Here is a 10,738-nt window from a genome sequence, read left to right on the forward strand (position 1 = left end):
TATCCCGATTGAACGATATCGATAAGTCTTTTGGAAACATGTGCTTGCCTCGCCTGTAAGGAAAACAATACGCTGTAAAAATATTGATAATTTCGCTTTAATTTGTGGTAATAAATAAGCCAAACATGGCGGATCATACATTTCATCGGCCTGGTCCGTTGAAGCAAACGAATAAGGCGCATAAAACCGGACGTCATCGCTCCAAAGGCGCCATCGACAATGCAGTTAAAGGTTTGTCTTGTGTTTTGCACCTCAACAACAAGTGCAGCATTAATTTGTTTTGTTTTTAGGCAAAGTTGGCTTGAAGGCAATTTCGCATAAGCACAAGCAACAGCAACGCAAGGAGCAGCGACGCAATCAAATGAATCAACTGCGTAAAAACAAACGCGATGAAGTTCTGCAGCAGAAGCGACAACTTGGTGGCCAAAACACGGCTCCGTTTCTGGTCTGTTTGCTGCCGATGCACGAGCAAATCGATGCCTACTCTGCATTGGCCATCCTGGAGAGTTGCGACAGCGAGATTGTGGTGGAGAAATCAGGCAGCGGCATTGTTTATATGAATCTACCGCGGTTCAAGCAACGCTTCGCATTTGTGGTGCCTCCCATTGGACGTGGGAACGAGTTGATTGTGCTCGACTATCTGAAGGTGTGCGACACAACGCTGATGCTAACCTCCGCGTCGTTTGGCGAGGATGAGATCTTCGATCGCTGGGGACAGCGGGTGTTCAACATGATTTCAGCTCAGGGCATTCCCACACCTGTTGTTGCTCTGATGGATCTCGAGTCCATAAATCCCAAGCGTCGCACAGCTGCCAAGCAGGCGGCACAAAAGTTCATCACCAAGTTGCTGCCGGAAGAGAAGCTAATGCAGCTGGATAGCTCAGGTGAAGGATTGAATGTGATGCGACGCATTGGAGGGCAAAAGAAACGTGTTCTTCATAACGTCAAGAATCGTCCACATCTGTTTGGCGATGTCGTAGAATATGTGCCCAACGGCGAGCTCGGTACGCTGAAAATAACTGGTTTTCTGCGTGGTCAATCGTTGAATGTGAACGGATTAGTGCATATACCTGGTCTTGGCGATTATCAGCTGGGTCAAGTCGATGGACCACCTGATCCTTACAAGCTGGACAAGAGTCGCGAAGGCGAGTCCACGGAGGTGCGCGTATTGGCTGTCAGCAATCCGGCTAAGCAAACGTCGCTGCAAGCGGAGAATATACCTGATCCCATGGATGCGGAGCAAACGTGGCCAACGGAGGAGGAAATCGAGGCCTCGCAAAAAGAAACCAAGAAGACGCGTCTAATCAAACGTGTGCCAAAAGGTTACAGTGATTATCAAGCTGCCTGGATACCTGATGTCGAGGAGGTAGAGGACAAGGTCGGTGATGACGACGACGACGATGAGGATGATGAAGATATGAGTGACGATGAAGAGGACGAGGATGAGGACTTCATGTCCTGTGACAATAAATCGTTCGAGGATGAGTACGAGAAGCGTGACTCGGACACAGAAGAGTATTTGGACAGTGTTTCCGTCTCCTCGGAAGCAGCGATCAATGACGAAAAATACGATCAGCAAATGGACTTCCAAGAGGAGCGTGAATCTCTGCAAAAACTGCAGCAGGCGCGCACGGATCAGCTGTGGCCCGATGAGATCGACACGCCACTCGATGTGCCGGCTCACGAGCGTTTCCAAAAGTATCGCGGCCTCGAATCGTTCCGCACCTCGCCCTGGGATGCCAAAGAGAATCTGCCCAGCGATTATGCGCGCATCTATCAGTTTAAGAACTTCGATCGTACCAAGCGTCGCATCCTCACAGAGGCTAAGGATTTCGTGGGCATTCAGGTGAGTCATTTAAGCATATTTATTTAATCACTTAATTAAAGTGCTAAATGAATTCCTTTCTATTTCTAGCCAGGTTTGTACATCACGCTGCATGTGATCAACGTGTCCCAAAGCCGCTGGGATGCGTTCCGATCCGCACAGTACACCGACAACGTGATTGTCTACGGAATGTTGCCGCATGAGCATCAGATGTGTGTGATGAATGTGGTGTTGCAGCGCATCCCTGACTCTGAAGTGCCTCTCAAGTCCAAGGAGCAACTGATTGTGCAGTGTGGCTATCGCCGATTTGTCGTCAATCCCATTTACAGTCAGCACACCAACGGGGATAAGCACAAGTTTGAACGGTTCTTCAGACCTTACGAAACTGTTTGCGCCACTTTCTATGCGCCCATACAGTTTCCACCCTCTGCCATACTGGCGTTCAAGGTGAATCCCGATTCCACACTTGCTTTGGTGGCACGTGGTCGCCTGCTCTCCTGCAATCCGGATCGCATTGTGCTAAAGCGTGTGGTGCTCAGTGGACATCCGATGCGCATCAATCGTAAATCGGCCACCATACGCTACATGTTCTTCTACAAGGAGGACGTGGAGTACTTCAAGCCGGTGAAACTACGCACCAAATGCGGTCGTCTGGGTCACATTAAGGAATCGCTGGGCACACATGGTCATATGAAGTGCTATTTCGATGGCCAGCTGCGTTCCTATGACACCGCATTCATGTATCTCTACAAACGCGTCTTCCCCAAGTGGAACTATGAGGAGTGTCTGGTGCGGAGCGCGGAGCATGCTCGCCAGGAGTCGGCGGCGCGGAGGAACTCAAAACAGCTGGAGGATGTGGAAATGGATCAGTAGTAAACGATTTGATGGGTGTATATTAATTATGTCGATATATAACTGTGCATATATATTGAAATAAATTTGCCACACATTAAGTTGGACTTTTATCTTTTCATATAATGTAATAATAATAGGTATAATAGAACTATATATTCACAAACAATTGGCTTAACTAATTCGGATAGTAGACGGGTACACAACACATACAAACATTTTTATGTATAAAACGGTATATAACGACGGTTCAAGCCGCATTGCACAGTCCTATCTGTTGAGGGAAGTTGGGGTTGGTGGATAGAGAGTTTCTTTTTTATGGCTAATACATTGGGTTCTACGGGGGAGAGATTGAGGGGGGGGAATTTAGTAGTTGTAGTTGGTGGACAAGCATTTGCGTCTCTTCTTCTGCAGCTGTTCGATCTGCTCCACAATGCGTGTGCTCGTCTGGAATGCCTTCTCAATGCATTCGCATGTGAGCGCTGTGGCGATAAACTGTTTGATGGATATGTGCCAACCATCTGAGATGTTTGTGCTGCTGCTGCTGCCACTGCTCGTTGTGTTTGTTGTTCTTGTGGCTGCAGCGGATCCTCCACCCGCAGCGGCTGCCTTGGCCTGTCGCAGCTCCTCCTCGAGCGCAATAAACAGACGCGTTGTGCTGCTCGGCTCTGCAGCCGGCGTTGTGGGATTGCCATTGTTATCCGGTTGCTGTAATTAAGGACCACATTAATAGCACTCTAGAGAAGAGAAAATATGAACTTACCTCATCTCCGCTGCCTGCCAAATTTAGCTGTGTAAAGCTTTCCAAGCTCGGCTCCTTTTTGATATTGCTGTTGCCCAACTCAATGAGATTTTCATCTGTCAACGTGAAAAAGAACATGCCTAAATATTCGAAAGCTGTTTTCGTTATCGCTACTTACATGCTCGTCGCATATCCTCGTCCTGCACACAACCCATGATCTCGATAATGCTGCGCCACAGCAGCTGGAAATTCTCTTTACGCATATGCGGCACTGGCGAATGGCCGCCAGCGGCTCCCTCACTGGGTTGATCCAGCAAATAGCCCAGACTGCCCAGGCTGCGTGTGTCCGTAGCGTTGGAGTCGGCACGATCAAGTCGTGTGGCTGCAACCAGATCGCTGATCTGCGAGAAATTCGATATAGTCTCAACGTTCAGTAGCATTTGCTCGGCGGCTGTAGCCGCATTTGAACCAGCTGCTGCTGCTGATGCAGCCCCAGCTGTCGTCGGGGGCGTCATGCGGGCCGCTCCCAAATCTGAAATATCCGAAAATGTGTCAATCGATTCGTAACGTCCCTGCTGGTGTAGGCCGATGTCGTAGTCGTCCTCCTGCCCAGCATCAGTGCGTGTTGCAGTACCCGACAGTCCAGCTAGGCCAGCAGCACCCGGCAGATCCACATAGAACGTCGAGTTGCGATGCGCCAGCGACGAGGCATTCGAGTTCAGCGATAGATTCGGTGTGCGTGACAAGTCCATGAATGTGTTGCCCGATATGCCAGCCAGATTATGCAAATGCTGTGTGGCGCTGATCAAGGCAAAGTCATCGGCATCGAAGTTCTGATCCGATGGCGATGGCAGCGCTTCAATCGACTCGGAGGCATCATCACTGTAAGCAAGACAAAAAATATTAGCAAACATTCGAAAGCGAAAAAGTAACATAAAAAAAAGTTTTCTATTTTAATTTGCAGTTAGCTCTAAATAAGAGTAACTCTTCTACTTTATAATAAAGCCTTACTCAAAGAAATCCTCCGCTTCGATGGCCTCCTCGGCATCATCTTTGGTGCGTGGACGAGGACGACGTGTGCGCTCAATTTCCGCCTTCGACAACAGCGGCGGCAAATGCAACACAAACAACAGCTTCAACTTCTCCGTGCTCTTGTTGGAGCAAACCAAGCCCAAGGCATTGACAAGCTGCCCAAAGTCCAGCTGTCCCGTGCCCTTCTTATCCGTGAGCTGATTAAAAAGATAATTTCCATTAAAATCATATAACAAATATGTGCAAAAAAATTGCGACTTACCCTGAACAGCTTCTCGGCTATGTCGACACTGACGCATTTGCGCCAGGGCGTCAGCTCGCTGAAAAGCGTGTGGAATACTTCATAGTTAACCGAGTAGGCCTCATGGCGTCCACTGCCGCCGCCTGGCATAATATCACGTGCGGGCGATTGATGATGCTGCAGCTGTGGCGCCTCGCTCAAGCTTTGTGTCTTCTGCTGCTGCTGAACCGACTTTAGCACCAGCTTCTCCTCTCTGATAATCGTGAGCAGCGTGTGCAGCTCAAGGCGCTCGAAGTATGGGTTCTGGACATGCGCCTTCACAATAGTCTTCTCGTTGTCAATGTCAAATTGTCGCACAGTGAGTCGACGATGTTTATTTCTCAACTCCTCGATGCGTTGTTGCGTGAGCTCTGCACCGAATTTCGTATACGCCTCGTAGATGAGAGTCTGCACTGTTTGGGTTTGGGGGCGTTCTTGTTTGCGCTTGTCTGTGGGCGGTGGCACTTGATACTCTGGATTGTAGATGCCCTCCAAATACGTTTGCAATACCAGCATAGCTTCGCCATCGTCCTGACAATCGAGCAGCTTGTCTCGATTCCATTCGATGATTTGCAGCGAAATCATAAATATGATTTTGGCGCCCTCGTAGAAAAAACAATCGAGAATTTGCAGCGAACTCTCGTAGCTGATGACGCTTATGAATATGGTGAGGAACCAGGAGATGGAGATCATCTTTATGACACCCAATCGCTCCAGATGTTCATGCAAATCGGATAGGTGCGTTGCCACCAACTCATTGAGCACACCTTGATCGATTTGGGCACCCACAATCTTGTCCTGGTAATAGTCAGGCAATAGATTCTCGCAGAGCGCCGCCAGCATCCAGAAGGCGTTCTCCTCATCACAAAACAATAGAAATACCGATGATACAATGTTCATGGCCTGACAGTAGCCAACCTGCGGATTCCGTAATGCATACGCTTGGAGCACGCGTCGCAAGGCGCCAATGCCATCAGTGCATTGGAAGGCCGGATGTTCTGGTAGCGAGCGTGGCAAATCACGATCGATCTCGTCGTGGACAAAGCTATTTTTAATGCAGGCAGCCTTCTCTACGAGATCCTCATACAGTCCAGGATTCATTTCCTTGTCATGTATGGCACCCGAGAAGATGAGCCAGATCTCCTGTCGCAATTTATCGGGTATGCCTTCCACAATCAAATTGATCACATCTGTAGTGCGAAACATCGCGATGCCACGTCCAAAATCACGAAAATGATCCTCCCATCTTGCTAACTTTTGTTCCTGTTTCTTCTGTATGTCGGGACTGAACTGCGTCTTGAATGTGTTGAGTAAAGCAGTCTGCTTACTCCAGGATATATCATATTTAGCGCGCTCCCTGCTCACGGGACTGTAAGAAAAATTACACTGAAATACTTTATATTACTTAAATTGGGAAAAATATCTTACATGTGTATGCGGGAAAGTAGATCTGTGATCTTGGAGATGAGCACTTCACGATCGACAATCTTTGAGAACATGAAGGGCACATTATCCGACGAAAAAATGACAATCTGGTTGTCATAACGCTGCTGGCCATCGTCCTTCTTCTCGACGCTCTGCAAATAGTAATATTAATCAAGTAATTGCTTATAAAGGTTTCTTAACATTTAACTCACCTTAATAGTCTTCATGGGTATGACAAGGCTAACCAAATCCTTGACATCGCTGCGAAAGCAGAAGAAATTGGGCGATAGATAAATGTAGCCGGCATGAAAACGCTTCGAGTACGGCGTCCAGATATCCGCCTTGATTTTGCCATCAATAATTTCTGTTTGTGGTAGACGGAAATAAACTCGAAACTCCTCGGATTTCTGACGTGCTGTCAAGTCTCGCAGGAGCACAGGTTCTTTCGACATCTTTGTGGCAAAGCGTGTGTAATTCGAAGTGTCGTGATCGACAACAGGACTCTCTGGATCCTGTATCAGCTTTTGTATGGCCATCTTATTGAGCTGCTCGATTAGAGCATGCGCTTTACTTGCATTAAAGATCAGCGTAAAATTGTAGGTCATGTTATTGGTAGTCTTCAAATAGATTGTTTTGCCACTGCGACTGATGTCCTCCAATTCCGCAAAACGTATGATACGCTTAATCTCCTCGCTCAAGATATAGGAATAGAAACAGACATGATTCAGCGAGATGTACAATTGTCCTTGCCTTGGTATTTTGTTCTTGACATATCTGCAGAAAACACAAAGAAATTAACAAACTATTCAATTTTTGGGACTATTGCACTTACGTCGCTGAATACGAGTTGACCAGACGCTCCTCTTCGGGCATTTTGAAGATTTTTCGAAACTGTGAGGTCATCACTTTAAAGTCCGGCGATTCACCGGTATCGTCTTGATTATTTTGAGCATACAGCGATTGTATTTTGCAGATTGTAAAGTTTGTCACTTCCTCCTCATTTTCCATTTCATTGAGCACACTGAAGAGATTCGTTTGCAGCCATTCCCAGTCCTTTACGATCTCGTCTTGCGTCAGACCAATTGCAATTTCTAGCGATAAGGAATAATCATAATAATAACTATTAGAAAACCGTGCTCTCATAATTTGTAATGCTATCAAATAAACAATTCTATATACTGTGTTACTTTGAGTTATCTAAGGGGGTTGACACATTTGCTGAGCTATCAGAACTATTTATTAATACAGCAAATGAGTATTTATATTTAATATGTTTTAAATGCAAGCTAAAGCCGCTTAAAGACCTCATTGTCTGCGGTCAAAATTTACAAATGAAATGGATAAAATAGAAAAAAGTTGTTCGAGCTTTAAAATAAAATTATTTTAAAAATCATTGTAGCATTTCATTTATGCGGGCTAAAGTCCCCAAGGAATTGAATTCATATATTTACAATCTTTATTATTACGCAGCAAAAATAAATACAGCTGCTTGCTATAGATTTCTTTTCGCCTGTTACTTGAGCTGATTTTTATAGATGTATATACGATATATGTGAATATGTAAGATTGTTGTGTGTGTGGAACACACAAACCTAGATATCAGCTGAACAAACAAACAATCAGATATCAGCCACAAGTGAATTTGTATTATAAATGAAGATATTTCAAATGCTTGATTGAAGACATTTGAACCCGAATGTCAACAGAGTTCAATACTGACAGCATAAATTATATAGAATATTGCCAAAATCACCAGTCAAATTTCAATTCAATTTAACAGTTTTCTTCTGAGCTAAAATTTACACAAATTGTTTTCGTTTTCTGATCTTAAGTTATTATAAGTTTCTTTTTTACCTCCAGCATTAACTCTCAATTCGCTTGTTTATTTGTATATAGACCTCCTTAGTGCTACTCTACTTTTATTGGTATGAGCTTAATACCACATGTCAATTTTATTCAATATACTTAGTTATGTTTAAAAGAGCAATGAAAGTGATCAAAGTCAATGTATTTCCGAAAATTGCATTGCTTTCTAGCTTTATTTAAATTTTAAAGGACATATAATATACATAATCTATAAATATATGTACTATAATCAATGGTATTTCCTTTTCAGTGCATTCACTGCAAAGTTCTTTGTTAAAAGAAAAAATGTATTGAGTAGTGAACTTTACTAAGGCTAACCATTGAATTATTGGTGCTGATACGTGACATTATGTCGCATTTATTTTATTCATTAAGAATAGCTAACGCTATAAGTATTCACATTGTTCAATACTCTTGTCTTCTTTTATATTTGTTCCATTCCTTAGTAGTATTATATTACCTATTCATTATTATTTATTGTCCTATCATTATTAACTGACACATTTATTGTTTGTTTACTTAATAATTATTGTACACAGCATTAAAAGTTTACTTCTGTGTTCCATAATGGTACAGTGTTTAATGTTATAAAATATCTTTACCTGCTTATCGATAATAAGATCTGCCCAGGCAAACATATTTCCGTCTTTTCAAATTATCTATAAATTCTTTTTAAATTTCCATTTCCTAAAATATATATCAATTTTTTCTCTCATTTTACATTACTTGTATCTTCGAGTATTCCTTTTTTGTATCATTGAACTTTTTATGCTCACTTATATTTTATACTCTATATAGTATACAGTGAAAACTCAGAATTGATATCATATATGTCATCTCTTTAAAGCCACTCAAAGGCACTTCATAAACATCTTTTCTTTAGCCATTCATAGACACTTGAAAAACATCTTTACCTGCGTAACGAGAACCCAGAAGTACACTCTATTAATTGTAAATGTGTGAACACATTCGTCCCACTGCAACACAAATCTATCGCATACATATGTACATACGTATAACACATGTATAGATCTGCCTTCCCTAGTGTGTATGCATTGGATGAGTCAGTGAGTCGCCGAGTGAATGGACAATACTTCCCCCACCCAAATCCAATATGTATACCTCTCTTTCGCTGATAAGGTGCTAAACGGGAGGTAGAAAGGGGAGATGGCAAACCTACCGTAAGAAACTTCGGAGGAGGGCGTCTGATGCAGTATGCGATATGGCGCCGGTTTGGTGCTCATGACGCTGTCAAAGGTGCCCACCAGCATGGAGCCAAAGCCACGAGATTCGCCGTGCCCGCGTCGCTTTTGTAGCACAAAATACTTGGAATACATTTCAGCGATCCTGTAACAGAAAAAAGCGAAATCAAAAAATAAACATCATAAATACTCAAATAGACGAGCGGGTGCATGAGAGTGTGCGTTGGGAGTGTGTTGGTATTACGCAGCAACAAAAACAGTTGTGCTGCGAACCACAACAGCAAAAACAAAAAAAGAACAATCATATGTATATTTTGAAACTCTCGCTGACTCTTTGTTCAGCAACTGTGCTTGGAGAATCTGTGCAGGGAGAATGAGCAAGAGCAGAGTTGGTGACTTGAATTCTGCTCAATTAGTTATCAGCTTATAGTTCGCGAAAGAAACAACAACAACAATAACAAAGCCACACAATACATGCATACACCTACACGAAAATACTGTTGTGTTTTGCGTGCGTGTGTGTACTTTAAATTAATCAGCTGCTGGAACTGCGGGTGTGGGGGAATTTCGATGGCTGTGCACAGCATCCCAATGCATAGTGGAAGAAGAAGGCAACACCCCCAAGTTGTGAAATTAATTTTGTTGTCACTTACCAGAAAGGCGATGGTAGCAGCAAATCCTTCGGTTGAATCCACATTTTGCTGTTTGTTGTTTTTAATTTTTCTGCTGAACGAGTCGTCAAATTATCGTTTCATCAATTTTCATAGTTTGCCCATGAAGAAAAAACGAAAACACGCCAAGAAAAGCGAGCACAGTGTTTGTGCGTCGCGTTTTGTTACATCTGCGGCAAAATCAATTCGTATGCAATGCGAATTGTACACTTTACAATAATTTAGTTGCTTAAACCACGCAGCGAATGCACTTTTTATTAACTTGTCGTTTGTCCGTCGTGCTCACGTTTGTTGTTGTTTTCTGAGAGCTCAAGAAACATCGTTGGCACTATCGATGCATCGATAGATTGAATTGTTTTTAAATATCGATTTGTGATCGTAGAATTCTTGGCCAACATAATGTGGAAATTCATTATGAATTATTTATTTATTATTTTCTTGAAGACATAAGTTTTGTTTAAAGCATTTTAAGTTAACATAATGTGGTTTGCATTTGTTCGTATTTCGATAAGATATACCAAATTCACCTGTCAGCTGGTTTCTCTTCGTTTATTGCGGTATTTTTACCAAAATGTGCAAGAAGCCGCGAATTTTTAAACAGCTTGTTTTTTCTGAGAATTTTACGCTATATAAGTGGTCTCTTTCTACAGATCATAGGTTTAATAAATAATATTCTATTGTAGAAAATACGAAATGGAAATTCAATGTTTTTTTCCATTCGTCCGCTGTGTTAAGGCTTGTTGTTGGTCCCAGATAGCAGCTTAACTTGTTTGTACGCTGTTAACTAATAGCGCTCTGTTACTGAAATACATCTTTTTATGTGGGTCTGGCAGCACTGCACAT

The 10,738-nt window shown here is 43.2% G+C and overlaps 2 protein-coding genes across 3 annotated transcripts; one reads left to right on the plus strand and one right to left on the minus strand.

Moving 5' to 3' along the window:
• Positions 1-18: 18 nt before the first annotated feature.
• On the plus strand, positions 19-2,778 carry LOC133842942 (pre-rRNA-processing protein TSR1 homolog). Its single transcript, XM_062276249.1, has 3 exons — positions 19-231; positions 291-1,846; positions 1,916-2,778. The coding sequence occupies exons 1-3, from the start codon at positions 126-128 to the stop codon at positions 2,696-2,698; spliced, it is 2,445 nt and encodes an 814-aa protein (XP_062132233.1). The 5' UTR covers positions 19-125; the 3' UTR covers positions 2,699-2,778.
• Positions 2,779-2,784: 6 nt separating this feature from the next.
• On the minus strand, positions 2,785-10,208 carry LOC133842940 (TBC1 domain family member 9). Of its 2 annotated transcripts, XM_062276248.1 has the most exons (11): positions 9,878-10,208; positions 9,203-9,369; positions 6,989-7,247; positions 6,369-6,930; positions 6,160-6,308; positions 4,714-6,100; positions 4,431-4,648; positions 4,054-4,301; positions 3,598-3,951; positions 3,441-3,535; positions 2,785-3,385 (listed from the first exon to the last, which is right to left on the minus strand). In XM_062276248.1, the coding sequence occupies exons 1-11, from the start codon at positions 9,919-9,921 to the stop codon at positions 3,044-3,046; spliced, it is 3,825 nt and encodes a 1,274-aa protein (XP_062132232.1). In that variant the 5' UTR covers positions 9,922-10,208; the 3' UTR covers positions 2,785-3,043. The 2 variants fall into 2 exon arrangements, with proteins under 2 accessions (XP_062132232.1, XP_062132231.1); XM_062276247.1 differs by having other exon boundaries at positions 3,598-4,301; positions 9,878-10,207.
• Between the last annotated feature and the right edge of the window lie 530 nt (positions 10,209-10,738).

This window comes from Drosophila sulfurigaster, chromosome 3 (assembly GCF_023558435.1).
Source record: "Drosophila sulfurigaster albostrigata strain 15112-1811.04 chromosome 3, ASM2355843v2, whole genome shotgun sequence".
Taxonomy (NCBI): Eukaryota; Metazoa; Arthropoda; class Insecta; order Diptera; family Drosophilidae; genus Drosophila; species Drosophila sulfurigaster.

Coding starts and splice junctions, on each gene's coding strand:
- LOC133842942 (XM_062276249.1), top strand. CDS start 126: ATGGCGGATCATACATTTCATCGGCCTGGTCCGTTGAAGCAAACGAAT. Junction 232..290: donor CATCGACAATGCAGTTAAAG/GTTTGTCTTGTG, acceptor TTTTGTTTTTAG/GCAAAGTTGGCTTGAAGGCA. Junction 1,847..1,915: donor AGGATTTCGTGGGCATTCAG/GTGAGTCATTTA, acceptor TTCTATTTCTAG/CCAGGTTTGTACATCACGCT.
- LOC133842940 (XM_062276247.1), bottom strand. CDS start 9,921: ATGTGGATTCAACCGAAGGATTTGCTGCTACCATCGCCTTTCTG. Junction 4,649..4,713: donor TAGCCGAGAAGCTGTTCAGG/GTAAGTCGCAAT, acceptor CTTTTTAATCAG/CTCACGGATAAGAAGGGCAC. Junction 3,386..3,440: donor TGGCAGGCAGCGGAGATGAG/GTAAGTTCATAT, acceptor CCTTAATTACAG/CAACCGGATAACAATGGCAA.